Below are 14,839 nucleotides of genomic sequence, written 5' to 3' on the forward strand. Positions count from 1 at the left end.
TCGGCCGCAGCGCCGCCGGTGGCTCTGTGGGCGGCGTCGGCCGCGTCCCGTTAAAATGCGCGGGAGAGGAGGGCCGGCGCAGCCGTGCGTACCAGGCGAGAGGCGTTGCTGCGGCAGCGGCCGAGGCGCGCGTCGAGATCGCCGGGCGCCAGCCGGCGCGGGGCGGGCTGCCGGGGCGTAGGGAAGCTGGGAAAACGCTTCCCCGTGCCGAACCGAGGCTTAAGGGTTGCTGGGGAGGCGTTCCCGGTTTGTAAGAACTTCACTAGGAACGCTGCTCCCTCAAAACTGAAGAGGCTCAACGGCCGTGGGCGGAGCAGAGGAATGTGACAGTGAAAAACCTTTGTCGCTTGGGGGGGGCGGACACCCAAACCTTCCGAGAGGATTCAGACGTCCTTACAGTGAAATGAACTTCATTCCCCGGCCCTGGCGGGGCGGGGACAGCCTGCTCCGGCTTGCGAAATGGGGGACGGCGCTGTGTCTCCGTGCAGGGTCAGGTGTATTCTACACTATATTGTTTGACGGTACACTTTTTACTTGAGCCGTAAATTCAAGCTCTGGGGGTGACCACCTGTGGGGAAAAAAAAAATTATTAAAACCAAATCCAGCTAAGGGGCCGTGTTTCCCCCCCCCCCGCCGCTTCCCTCCGGGAAGGGGCCTGCGGCCCTCTCCGAACTGCAACTCCCGGCGTGCGCAGCGGCGCGGCTGCCAGAGGGCGGGGTCCCCGCCGGCAGCCAATCGCGCCTCGTCAGGAACAAAGCGCGCCACGAGTGGTGGAGAGGCGTGGGTGGGCCCGCGCCAATGGGGTTGCGGGGTGCTGGACGGTGCCGGGGTCAGAGCGGGCCCTGGCGGGTGGTGCGTGTGCGGTGGGCCCTGCTGCCGGCCGCCTCCCGCTGCCCTCCGCAGGCCGCGCCGCCCCCGCGGGCGATGGGGACACGGGGCTGAGCTGCTCGGCCGGGGACGTCTTTTTCGGCGGTACGGGGCCGGGAAGGGGAACGGGCCGCGCTCGGGGACGGGGGACGCTGGAGAAGGGCGGGATGGCCGTGAGAGGGGGGCGGCGAGGCCGGCTGAGGTCCCTTCTGCTCTCCCCGGCCGCGTCCCGGAGCTCACGTCAGCCGGTCGCTGGAGGGTTGTGCCTCCGCCGGACGAGGGGCCCGGGAGCTGAGCCCCGGGGCCTCGTCGCAGCCGGACTGTCAGCTCTGCCGCTTAGGGAACGCTCAGCGTGGCGGCGGAGGTGTGAAGCTGTGGCGGTTCCTCTCCTGGGCCTCCCCGGTGAGGACACAGAGCGGAAAGGGAGACTGGGAGAGAGGTCCGCGGTGCCCTCTGTGAAGCTTTTATTTCAAAGCAGCAAGGAGGAGAAAAGAGCCGGTACCTGGCTGGCTTCTCTGCTAGGCCCCCAAATTCTAGATAAGCTCTTAAAACTTTTAAAACAGCTTAATTGGTTTTTCATTAAAAAATGCCGGGGGTCCTAGTTTTCATAAAATTGGTTGTCGTAGGTGATGGAGAGGGTAAGGACTTCAGCTGTCTTCTCAGTTGTGGCTGAGGAGAAAGAGGGAAGGGTCTGGGGAGGACATGAGTGTGGCCGAATGGGATAAGAGGGGGGTAAAATTTGCCTTCGTGCTTTTTCAGGAGATTAGAAGGAAAAAGGCAAAAAGTGATCAGGATGGAGAGAGTTGTAGGAATGATCTGGTGCTCGGGACACAAAACTGGAAGTCAGAGACTTCGGTTAGCATCAGCTCCACAACTGATGTGATTTTTACGTTTTGAATAAGTTCCTTTGCCAGCTATGAAAAGGAATTAATAATACCTAACAGAGAATTTTTCTTTTTAATTTAGAGTTGTCTGCTTTGGAAATATAAATTATTGTTTATTGGTTGAGCTGCTGTATCTCCCAGTTGATCTCTTTCGGACTGGTGATAGTCAGGAAAAATAGCCTGGAGACTAATCATTGGCATGTACTTTTCACATTAGCACTCTCTTTCCTGAAGGAAGGACCAGTGACTTGATTAACAACATTTTTTTCTCTGTGAAAATGTCAGAAATTATCATAACCAAAATTCATATTTGTGGTTCATTTTTTTTTTTATGGGTATGATTAATTTGTGTTGCTGAAAGGCCTGCCTTCAGTAAGAATCTGTAATATGTTTGTATGATATTATTTGTTTGGGCAGTGATGTTAAAAGAACGTAACCGCTTACAAATTTGATTTGTTTTATTTTTATGCAGGGGAAAACTGAGAGAACACAAATTAACAATATGTATTTACTCACACTTGTGCCTTAAGAAAAGTTACTTGCATGAGTTGGTACGGGCAACACCAGGACCACATTTAGAAGTTTCAGAGGCACATAATCAGTGTTTTGAAGGAAACTAGTTTTTTGCACCAAGATGTAGCATTTTCTCTGAGTAAACCTATGCTTTTGGTGCCTGTTAAGTAGTTATTCCTTATTAAACAACTTTGGAATCTGATACTCTCAAGCTAACACGTGTCTCCTTTGAAGTGGAGGTGGTGGCTTGGACTTCAGCTGGAGCAAGGCGTGACCTGCTTTCTTTCTTTTTATTGAGAGGGTACTAGTGAAAAGAAAAAAAAAAAACAAACCCCACCCTCTAAAACCCTTTTTACCTTTGAATGAGTATGGCATTACACTAGTTACTTGATATGTAGATCCAGATTAAAACTTGATGTTCACTGTTCTTGATGCAGTGTTAATCTTTTGCTGGCTTTTCTGGTTCATTTTCGTGTAAAATTTGATTATTGCAAAAGGTACTCTGAAAATACATATTTTGATTTTACACATTTTTGTACAGAAGGATGTTTATAGACTTCTAGGGTGCCTTGTTGTGAGAAAACTGAATTTCTCAGAAATATTTGTCAGTAGTGTAAAAAATCCAACACAAACATACTCCCATAAAGGCTTATTGGTCTGAAATCATATATAGGAAACAAATCAAAGTATTATTAACCAAACCTACGTGTTTTCTGCATAGGAAGTTTAGATTTCCAGTTTACAAATTTCAAGATCCACATCCTTATCAATTCCATCCACATTCCATGAATTCTAGTCCTTGGTTTTTTATACTTTTATGCTTATAACAAATCGGTGCCTTTGTGCTTTAGTCTTATCTGTGTTTTAATTGATGATAAATGTTGTGGTATTAGTAATAGAGATTTTTTTTTCCAGCAGGTATTTTGTATGCATGGTGCAGAAAAAATGAATTCTACTATGAGTGAGGAACCTGATGCACTATCTGTAGTTAACCAACTCCGAGATCTAGCAGCTGACCCATTGAACAGACGGGCCATTGTTCAGGATCAAGGATGCCTGCCAGGTCTTATTCTGTTTTTGGACCATCCCAACCCTCCAGTTGTTCATTCAGCTTTACTAGTAAGTATTCTGGAGATAAATTTGTATATCGGTAGGACGTTTTGTAACTTTGTTAATACGTCTTTAAAAAAGTAAAAATGTGAAAAATAAAACCTTGTTTTATGTTATGTTGATATTCGTTATATGTGTTTTTTTAAAAACATGTATTTCAAAAATTGTTTAGAAATGATGCATTTTTCCAGGGGAATCTATGTTTTTTGGAAGAGATTAATTTACTTTGCATTTTTTCCCTAATACAGCTATTTCACTTTTTGTGTGGAGGGAGGTAAGCGCCCTTAAATCTTTTTCTTAAGATGAAGTTATGGAACTTGGTAAATACACATGGTGATTCGACATTCATATTGTAAAAAAAAAAAAAAAATTAAAAAAATCATAGGATAATTTAGGTTAGAAACGACCTCCAGAGGTGATGTAGTCCAATCCCATGCTCAAATTAAGTCTCCTTAGATCACGGCTCAGGGTTGTGTCCATTTGATTCTTGAACACCTTGAAGGATGGAGATTCCGCAACCTCTCCGGCAGCCTGTTCCAGCATTTAACCACCCTCATGGTATTAAAAACAAACAAACAACCCCCAAAACCCACCCAAAATCTATTAATATCTGATACAACTTATTCCAGCGTTTGTCTGTTTCTTCTTGTTCTAAATCATAAACGCTAAAGTCCTGATTTCTCATCCTGAATCTAAATACTAACTTTAAAAAGTGTATTTCTTGCTTAGAAACAGGACAAACAAATGTCCAGATTTTGTTAAAAGTCTAATTCAATTCTTCTAATAAGATTTTAAGTTACTAAAATTTATGCGGTGCTCTTTTTTCCATTTTTATGTCATTATTGAATTTTAAACACTGTGAAACTAAAGAATAAGGAGCTCTGTCTTTTACATACAAGTATACATTATTCTTTATACCATTAAGACCTATCTGTACCATAATTCTGTATTTTTCATTTATTTTACTTTCATAGTGGATATTAGTGAACTTCTTGGAATTAATTCAGCATCTCTGATACTCTTCTGCATTCAGGGAATAAGGTTCCTGTGCCCTGCTAATTTGTTTTTAGGTTAGCCTTGCCATAACATTTGCCAGACTTTAATGTTCTTCACTGGAAGAACTTTGAGTTGAGTTTACAGTTCTTGGGAATATGTTGCATTGGTTTTCTTCCCACTGCAGTTTCCTTAGGTTGTGGTCTTAAAAGAGGATCTTGTTTGGATGTCTCACTCTCTTTTTCCTTCATTTGCTCCTTTGGGCTGCGTATTCTCACTTCCTGCACGAGATTCGATAATCAGTCTGTGATCACGTTACAAAAATTAACTCTACATAAAAAGGACTGACTGTCAGATTGATGGGGGCTAATCCAGTTTGCAGTGTGGTTCCACAGGCCTGGATATTATTCAAGTTATGTTGTAAGAACATCTCATTGGGTGGGAATGGGAGACAGCCATGTTGTTCCATTTAGTGATAACCTACAGTTAGAGTGGATTAAGAATCAGGATTTAGAGGAGACCATGCTATATCCCAGGACCCTGGCTGCAGTCAGAAATGGATCAGTTTACTGTGAAAACATGTTTTTGTCTGCTACTCAAACTCCTTGTGTTCACGAGTTCTTGAACGTCTTAGGTTCTATAGCTTTTAATATCTTTGCTGATAACTTTATAGTCTTCATTTTGATATTTTTCCATTCTGAAAGGTCGTTTGGTTTTGGTTTTCTAGCCATCCCATTGGTCAAAAAGGTGCTTCCATTTGAATGGGAATCATTACATGTAATTATTTTCCATTAAGTTTATACCTAATAAAAGGATATACAGCACTGACTTTAAATTTCTTATTGTATTATTCTGTGATTCCAATAGCTGAAATTATAAATAATCTGTATGCATCATAATAGTTCCCTATTTAACTTTTTTGATACATTGTAGAATCTTTCAGGGAGGGTGTTTTCCTCCCCACGTGCAGTTTGAGTTCAGTCCTTTCTTCTATCTGATCAAGAAGTGGTATATTTTTCTATAGTTTTCTCTAGTTTTGATTCCAGGAATTCTTTACAGTACACTTCAAAACTTTTAGCATTTGAATGTTCTAAGTAAAAAAAATCAGAAGTAACCCAGGCAATACTATTTTTTTTTCTTTAAAATTTGGACTGAAATTTTCAAAAACAGGACTCTGAAGTTAAGAAACTATATTAACATTTCACTTATAAAACATCAAAGATGTCTTTTGTTATTAAGATTGACAACTGTATTTTTGTATTCAAGTATGGAGATAGTCCTATTGATTATGATGAAATTACTTGTGAGCTTAAAGGTAACGTAGATAAGTGTTTTGCTGAACAGAGGCTGAGCCAAAGTCCGTAATAGAAATCATCCTTACGCCTTCAGTAGACTGCGACTTAATAAGCATAAATGATCTCACTTCTTTGAAGGTGCGGACCTTTGCATCTCCCATGGGGAGCAGGGGGAATAGGACTTCCTGCTGTTGAAAAGTCAGGTCACTTAAGTCATTCTGATAACTTTGTCTTTGGTCTTATTTCAGTGGAAGTTACATTTGTGTGAAAAGGGTATGTAACAGATGGAAAAGAAACTGCCTACATTTTGACTCAAATAATTAGCTGTTAAGATAATGGGTTTTTCTTTGTGCAACACCGTTACATCCTTACTAAATTGCCTGAACAGCGACTAATAAAAATGAGAAACTTTTTCCACCGGTAAGGATACATTTCTTAACATGAAAGTTAGTAGTTCAGAACTATCATTCAGGTTTTTCCCCATAGTTGAAAAGGAAGAAAATAAATGCATATACAACATTTATAAACTGCAATTATTGATACTGAACCACATCAGGAAATAGCAAAAATCACATTTAGAGTTTTTATCATGCCAGACAGCAGACAGACTTTCTCAAAAGGCAATAAAATGGTCTTGAATTTTACCTAATAAGTGCTGAAGATGATTTAGAAAAAATCACAGATAATTATTTTCTATCTCTGAAGGGATTAAGGAGCACGTTATTTTTAAAGCAGCTAGTGAGCAGCATAGCTATTATATGACTATATTTAAAGAATTGGTGTACTTCTAAACCTTGCTATTACAGACCCCATTTTATAAACCATTGTATTTGTGTATTGCAGGATTTTGCAAGTGCAGTTTTTGTACCTACATCAATAAAACACTGATTAAAGCACAATGCACAGTAGACCTTTGGAGGTTCCTTCTAAGAAAACTTTGTCAGCACTAACACTAGAGAGACGTCTCATGAAAAGGACTGACATTTTAACTGGACGAGTATTATGTTAGGAGGATCGTGCAAATATACAGTTGCTGACTGGGGTCAGCAATGTGAAGTTGTGTGAAGAGTGTCCCTTGAAAGTCAAACAAACAAAACCTTGGGCAACAAATAAGTGTAAATTCCCAGTTTAGGTAACAATAACCTAAGCAGCTTGCTGCTGCTGGTATTCTTATTCCTGCATGGAGTGATGAATATTGCAATTAGTCTTCAGAAGCTTATAAATGTGGTGGACCTCTTTCTGTGGACAGCAGAAACTTGATGGTGGTGAGTTTTCTAGTACTGGAGGAGCCCACAGATTTGATGGAAACATTGCTAGAAACATGGTGTATAAAAATTACTTTAGATCTCAGATCACATAAACGTTTGTTGGAAGGGACTTCTGGAAGTCATTCACTTCAGCTTCCTGCTTGAACTGGGACTGTCGCCAGCGTTCAATCAGGTCAGTTGTAGCTTTGTCTCGTTGATTCTGCAGTCCCATTAGGTCATCTGTTCCAGTGTTGAACTACCTTCATAGTGCAAACGCTTTTTGTAATATCTGATTTGAACTTCCCAAGCCGCAATTTGTGGCTGCTCCCCCTTGTTACGTTGTTTGCTGCTGTAGAGGAAAGTTTGGCTTAATCATCTTCGTAAAGGCTTTTTGAGTAGTTGTAGACAGCTGTTAGATTGTCCCTTAGACTCTCTTAGCTGGTATAAACAGACCCAGTCTCTCAACCTTTTCTCATAGATCAGATATTTCTCACAGATTGGATATTCTATGCTTTCTGTGTATTTATAAGAATAAAACAGTTTTTTAATGTTCACAGTAGGTGATAATACTCTTTATCTTCTTACTAGAACTCACATTGTGAATGTTTTGCAGACGTGCACTAATAAAAATGAATGATAATGTACTGGACATATTGGTGATTTGCTGTGGTCCTCTTTCTTTTAGGCTCTCCGCTATTTGGCAGAGTGCCGTGCCAACAGAGAAAAGATGAAAAGTGAATTGGGTATGATGCTCAGCTTACAGAATGTAATACAAAAGTAAGTTTATGATGGGTTGTTGGATCCAAAGACAGTGTAAACATAAGATTCTGATGCAAAGTAGAACTTTGATTATGAATTTGTATAGCGAATTTTTAATACTGCTTTCTTCCTTGTTGAAGTTGTGTGGCTGCAAGCAATTAATGTTTTTCATTGTATAGTATAGTAAAGTAATTAGACCATAGTCTACAAGAAATACTCATTTGAAAGTCATTTGCCAAACAACAGATTTCTTGCCCTTGTTATAGATAACTAATTTTGTCTCTTCCCTTTAGGTTCTCTTATAATCCTTCTCATCATTGTATAAGGGTGCCTTGCACTAGTGCATTTAATGAAATTGGTTGGCATCTGCCACATTTATTCTTTGATTCCCACCTTTGGGAAGGGAAATTGTATATGCAATGTATTTTTTTTTGATGTATTTTTGAAGGTATGTATCTGCACTTTTGTGTTGAGGAAACATCTTGCAGGTGGAGTAGAAGTTAGTGAGGTTTGTAGTGGTGTCTAATTTCTTTGTAGAATGTGTCAACTGGGTTATGTCTCCTAAAATTTGCGACTGTTGGATTTTGTTAAGATTGCTAACTGTTCAGTGTTGAATACTGGAAGATGTGTGGGTATATGCACACTGGAGAAGATACACATATGCACTTATCAATAGAAATTAATATGATGAACTACGATGAATCATTATTAGCAAAAAAAAAAAAACCCAACCTCCTTCAAAGATTAGTCTGTCATAGCAGAAATTAATTTGCCATCAAGATATCAAAAGGTGATTATTTTACACACAGTTCAATAGCGTTCTAGTTAACTGGATTTTTCAGATGTGAGGGACTGTTCCTTGAGAGAGGAGAAAAGTCATATTGCTGCACTGAAATGTGTTTCAGATGAATGTTTAAAACAATTATTTAGAAAAGGATGAAACACAAGTAAAATTGTATATTAAAGATTCAAGTGGAAAGGTTTTGAATCTTTAATACGTTAGTTGGATCTCTAATGTATCACTTGTGGTATAAGTTACAAGTTTCTTTTAGAAAAAAACCAAGGCTAGACTTGCTAGTTCCTTCATCCCATAGCCCCTCCAGTTTTTGGTGGCGTACCTTTTGTTGTTGTCTCTCTCTCTGACACTGCTTATCTAAAGGTGTGAACCTGAAGAATTGGAGGGGAAATTCTGGTCTGTTCACAAGTCCTACGTGATATGTGATCTAAGAAAGATTAACACTTTTTACCTTTAAGTACTTAATTAATTCTGCTGAAACTAACAAGATTATGTATTGGCATGAAATTCAGCATTGTGCCTAAATATCATCTTGTTGTTCACCAGTTACCCAAAACACAAGGATTGAAAACAAATGTCTTAAATAGGGTGATGAACTAAATGACTAGAATTCAGAAGAGAGTAGTTCTCAATTTTTTTGAATAATGTAATAATTATAACTTTTTAAAATGATAGGTGTTTTTAAGAGGATAGGAAAATTTAATAGGGGAAAAAATTGAATTAAGTCTTACAGTATTCACCTTTTTTAAGGACAAGCATAATTAAGGTAAAATATACAGAAGTCTGTGCTTGCTACTTTTATAATGACAATAAGAACTGAAATGTTTAGGTAATAACAGAAGCATGCATTTCAGAAGAACTTACTTTTAGTATAGATTACATGTCTATTTAGAGCACGGAGACATCCTTAAGTTGTTGAAAGGGGAATGGTAGTTCATTATCAGTCTCTGCAGCTTACAAATATTACTTGGGAAACAGTCATAATTAAAACTTTTGTTTAGAGAATTTTACGGAAATCTCTTTGACAACATTTTTTTTCTACATTTCAATTTCAAGGACCGAAAGAGTGTGAAGTTCAGAAACGTGCGGAAAAGGAGAGATAAGTCAGTAAAAACTGGAAATCTTGTAGGTGTTCTTTTTTTCTAGAAAGCTCTTTGGCAAGAGTAAGAACATACATTTGATTTGTATGCTTGTAACATTTGGAAAGTGTGATATCATGAAAATTTAAATACATAGCATCTTCAAATACAAGACTTTGTCATGTGCTTGTCAGGATTTTAGGCTTTAATGTTGACAGGAAATGCTGAAGCTAAGTTTTGTATTGCCTGCAGAAATATGGAGAAAGATGGTAGAAAAGTACTGAGAAGATAGATGTAGAATTATTTTTGTCACAAAAACCCAATGGTTTGGGGTTGTGGTTTTTTGTTAGAAAGTCTGTAGGGGAGAAAACAGGTCTCCACCTTCTTCAGATTTGCTTTACAAAATGTGAATGCTAGCTTTTAATGTGATTTCAGTTTACCAGAAGATATTGTAGTCCTTTGAACTGAAATTAAGCAGTAATAAATGCAGTAATAAATGCTGTGGTCTTAATGACTTCATGCTGTGCGTTCCGGTGTACTTTCCAGATTCCGTGTATCTGGCTCATCGCTCTATGTAATCTAAAAATCTTTTGATTATTTCCACGATGTAATTTGGGGCTTAGATTGTTTTTGGTGATGTGTCATAAAAATGCAAACAAATCATATAAAGAGATACGAACTTCTGTCAGTATTCTGCTTTTCCAGTTATTGCACAGTTCTTTCAAGTGAGACAGAACCCAGCATCTTCTGGACCAGAAGTTGTAGTCACTGGCTTTTTTTTGCTCTTGACAGGTTAAGCACATCCTGTGGTCTGAATCTTTCCCTTTCATCAATGATTTTGTAACTCTCACTGTTCACTTTCATTGACTTCTCACTTAACTAAATAATATCCAGTGGCTTTCCCTATTCAGTACTGAATTGTGAAAAACTGTATTCTGCTACTGATAAAGCTGTGTTATGTCTTTTCAAGCAATGAAATGGAGCTCATGTGCACAAAGGCAAGTCACACACTGAGTATTTGTCATATTTCAGACTTAAGCTGATATTCAGCAGCGCTGAGCTGTACTTAGGAAGTCAAGAGTTTGTTTAGAATTCCAGTTCTCTTTTTGCTTTCAGTTATGTAAATCCTGAAATTGGAGGGCTTTTCTCATCATGTGAGTGTCTTTTTATAAGTCTTGAAGGTCTCTGTATTAGAGACCTCAAGTTCAGGTGTGGAATTTCTTATTGTAATCTGCCTACAGCTAAACAGTCTAACAGACCTTTAAACGGTCGATGCCATCAACTGGAAAATGGAGTTGGTTTGCTACTTACGATTTCTTGTGAGTACATGGGAGCACAGGCCAAAACTCTTTTGCTACAAGTAATACACAACCAATGGAAGAAGAATATAGCACTTGCTTCAACTTGTTATCGTGAAGGTAAAGTACTATTTCCTTCATAAGACTACCGAGGATGAGAGTTAAAATTGAGTGCCACCTGTTCATCCAATAATAGGCGTAAATTATACCTGGTACTGCATCATGGAAAATGAGTAGGAAATATTTGAGAGACATTCAAGTTTAACTGTAGTTCTTTGAGGTACCTTCATGTCTCATTTCACGACTTATCAGTCCCATAGTATTATCTGATTAGCTTTTTGGTATTTGCTTATAATAAGCATCATAGCTCATTTGTGAAAATCATTTTGCTGCTTAAAATGAATGCTCGGCTGAATCCTTAGTTGATACTACATTTCACCTAAGGAATAAAGGATAGGTTTTAAGTTCACTGTGACAGTGACTTTCAAGATGTATGAACACTAGTTTTTGCTAACAGAAGAGTAGCAGATTTTAGATGTAGAGGCTGGAGCTTATAGGCTCTAGAGCAGAAATATGAAATGTCAGCTCTGAGGAGTACAGAATAAAAATTTGAAGGCAGTGAGATATTTATATATTTAGGATTTTTTTTCAGTCTGAACTTCATTTGGAACGTGTATGACTTTCTGAGATACTTCATATGAAAGGCTTTATACACTTCCACGCTTTCTAGGACATATGAGAAGCTGTTCAAGTTTCATGCAATACTTCAGAACATTTTTCAAATATAAAAATTTCTGTTGCCCTATTCTATACTTGCTGGTTTTTTTCCTTAGCAGGGGAGGTTTCTTTTTTGTTCATCCACATCTCCTTATTTTTAAGTGAAGCTTGATGCATCTTTCCATGTTATAAGCTAGAACTAGTAACTGTGTTGGAGAGAAATCAGACCTTTAAAATCCCTACCTGCAGGTTTCCAAACTTTTCTTTTTCTTTTTTTGTGGCTGATACTGCTTTATTGCTATCACAAAAATGTTTCACTCCCTTGCCAGGTGACTGAGTACCTGTAAGTGTATGTGTAGAATTGTTTGCATAAATAGGTAAAAAGGAGAGGAGAAATTGAGGCTCATTGGAGAATGGTGTTTCATTGTATTCCAGCAGTCATCAGCAGTTATTTAATATCAAAAACTGGTTTAGTTGCTGGCTTTATGGATTGTATGGCAGACTTAATATGTCCGTATGAACTTTATAAAATGTTATTAGCAGCTTCTAGAATTGAAATTAATTAGGATTTATAGCCTAGAAGGAAATGCACTAATTTGTGTTCAGAGTGAAAGTGACTTTTGATGGACAGTAAAGGTCAAAGTTCATAATTTTTCATAATCTTTATGAGCAGCATAATGGTACTGTTTAAATATAACTAACGTATTTAAAAAAAAAAACTGATGAAGAGTCAATATACTAAATAGCTCTTATTATGGAACAGCAAATTACTGAGTAAAATTCCAATTACTTAGCTAAAAGAGCTTTTCAAGATAGTCTTCCTTTGCCAGGGTGTCAGATTTAACAAGCTGAACTAAATCCAGTGCATTAATCAGCTCTTCCAATTTATTACTTGCCTAAGAAGATTAGGGCAATTAATATGTGTTTAATTAGAGTCCCTTGCAGATCTGGTAAAATACATGCAGTCTATAATTGCTGACTTCTTACTCAATTTTAATTTTTGGTAGTCTTAATTACCTATACTTTTTGAAAATTTAATTATTCGTTGAAACCAGCAAAGTTATGATGTCTGACGAAAAAAATAAGCCAAGTATTTCAGGTAGTATTTGCTGAAATTGAAATTGTAGGGATGTAGCATCACAATAGTTTTATCCTTTTTGTTGTGTGACATACTTTTTCTCCTTTGTGAGAAAGGAGGAGTGGTTGGGAGAAGACAGGGCAAAGGCCATGTATTAATTATCAGGAAAGCAAACTACATATTTGAAGGGATATCTGATGATGAAGGGGATGTTGCCATATCATAACTGGCTTCAAGATAATACTTTGAGAAATTATAGCTAAAAAATTCTGTAAACTTCACATTTACTGCATTTATATATTTATGCTATTGATTGGAATACTTAAATTCTGATCTGCAGAGGAGAAGGAAATAGCTTTTCACAGACTGTAGAGATTTTATTTTTCTATACCTGAATCACTTAGTAATGTTATTTTTTTAATCCTTGGTATGTGGGGGTTTTTTAACACATCAAAAGAGAAATAGTTGAGATTGGGTAATGGAAAGCATTATTCTGTTGCATGGTTGTTTTTGGACTTTACCATACTTGTGATTCTTTACTGAGAAGTTGTGGTTTTGGAGAAAAACATGGTTAATCTATGTCTTAAATATTCCTGTGAGCAGGAGGTTCCAAAAACTTTGTTTTTAGAAATGATTTACAAATTGCAGTGTATCACCTGGAACAAGAGTAATACACACATCTCTCTGTCTATTCCATGTTAACTTTCCTGGCCTTTCCTTTCCGGTTATTTTCTCAAGCCTTCTTATTTTACCCACTTTGTAACATTTTGTCTATTAGAGGGTAAGTGCTTCTAGAAAATTACACTATTGGTTGCCGGTGCATCTCTTTGGGCTGTGGGGCTCCAGTCTATTCAGTGCTGTAGTAATGTGCTTGTTAATAATAGATGGTCACAGCAGGAAGACATCTGCAGGCTGTTTTATTCAGCATTGTTAAGCAAAGTGGCTTAATATTCCCCTCCCCCACCCCGAGTTTCTTTAAGGAATGTTTTTATTGTATATTTTGTTAATCTTACAAGTTTCAGAAATGGATTGTTTTTTAAAGTCATTTTTGAAAAAGCATCCTCTGCCAAAAAAACCCCAGTGAATTATTAGGAACTGTAGGAAACAGCAGTATGTCCTCTTTAAATATACCATGTTATTTGTTCTAAGTGGCTGAATGCTCCTTTTGTCTGTCAAACAGCTTCCTGGTATTTGGAGGAGATTATATATAGGAAGGAGTGGAGGGGCAGGGGAGAGGATGGGTTCAATGCTGTGGGCTACCTAGATCACAAAGGCATGTATTCAGTAAAAGTTCGTGCTCTTTCTCCGTGTGGGTCATGGCAAACTAACAAGAGTTCAGACTTTCTCTCTGTTCATCATTTTTTTAAAAAAATGTTTCAAGACCTTTTTTTGTATTCCTGTAGTATATTTAGTGTTATGAAGGACATAGGAAGTCATGATCTCAACACAGATATGCAGGCAAGGGGACAAGTGGTAACAATAAATAAAACACAAAAAGCATTAAGTAATGAAATGGTGTAAAATCCTAGTTTTACAGTACTGGTCTTAACCTGGACTTTAGTCATGATATAGTGGGCTTTCTGGGAGAATCTTACAGTTTTTGTGAGATAAGAAAATAAGGTTTAAAGGTTTGGGAAGATGGATGTCGTTTATAGTCAAAGAGGTATTACAAAGTCACCGTTTCTTCTTGCACGCAACTTACTTGCTTAGTGAGCTCTATATAATCAGGACTGTTTCTGTACTCAACAGTTTAGGTCACTGTCAACCTCTAGATTTGGCTTTTGTGTGTTTGTATTATTATGTTTTTCATTCTGTCATATGTGTGTAATTCCTATTATAATGTTTTTGACTGCAGTCAGGAATACAGTTTGGTTTTGCTTTTTGCTCTCCAAGCAACTACTTTTACCTTATAACATTACACTTGGTATCTGGCATCTCTATCGGGAAGGTTGGTTGTGCAGCTTTTCATCATCTGGTGTCTGTCTCAATTTAATTCAGGTACTATACATCCATAGACTTTTTAGTATACCAGTTCAATACAATACTAGTTCAATAGACTAACTTTTAGTATACTAGTTCAATACATTTGCATGCTCAGTGAAACAGCGGACCAGCTATTTTTGTTACTGGTTTCTGTGCAGCACTTGTACCAAGAAAGCTGTGCATTAACTGCGTCTCTGACACTACATTTCTTGCATTTCAA

General features: G+C 38.3%; 1 protein-coding gene across 5 annotated transcripts in view; it reads left to right on the plus strand.

The window, feature by feature from the left end:
* ARMC1 (armadillo repeat containing 1) overlaps positions 1 to 14,839 on the plus strand; it is a 36,079-nt gene that overhangs the window by 65 nt on the left and 21,175 nt on the right. The window contains exons 1-3 of one of the 5 annotated variants that reach the window (XM_076329636.1): positions 672 to 972; positions 3,183 to 3,383; positions 7,595 to 7,686. In XM_076329636.1, coding sequence (XP_076185751.1) covers positions 3,192 to 3,383; positions 7,595 to 7,686 — 284 coding nt within the window. In that variant the 5' untranslated portion in view covers positions 672 to 972; positions 3,183 to 3,191. Of the gene's footprint in view, positions 1 to 671; positions 973 to 1,116; positions 1,270 to 3,179; positions 3,384 to 7,594; positions 7,687 to 14,839 lie in introns of those variants that run through there. The other 4 variants (XM_076329632.1, XM_076329631.1, XM_076329635.1 and 1 more) reach the window with 4 other exon arrangements.

Source organism: Aptenodytes patagonicus, chromosome 2 (assembly GCF_965638725.1).
Source record: "Aptenodytes patagonicus chromosome 2, bAptPat1.pri.cur, whole genome shotgun sequence".
In the NCBI taxonomy this organism is placed as follows: Eukaryota; Metazoa; Chordata; class Aves; order Sphenisciformes; family Spheniscidae; genus Aptenodytes; species Aptenodytes patagonicus.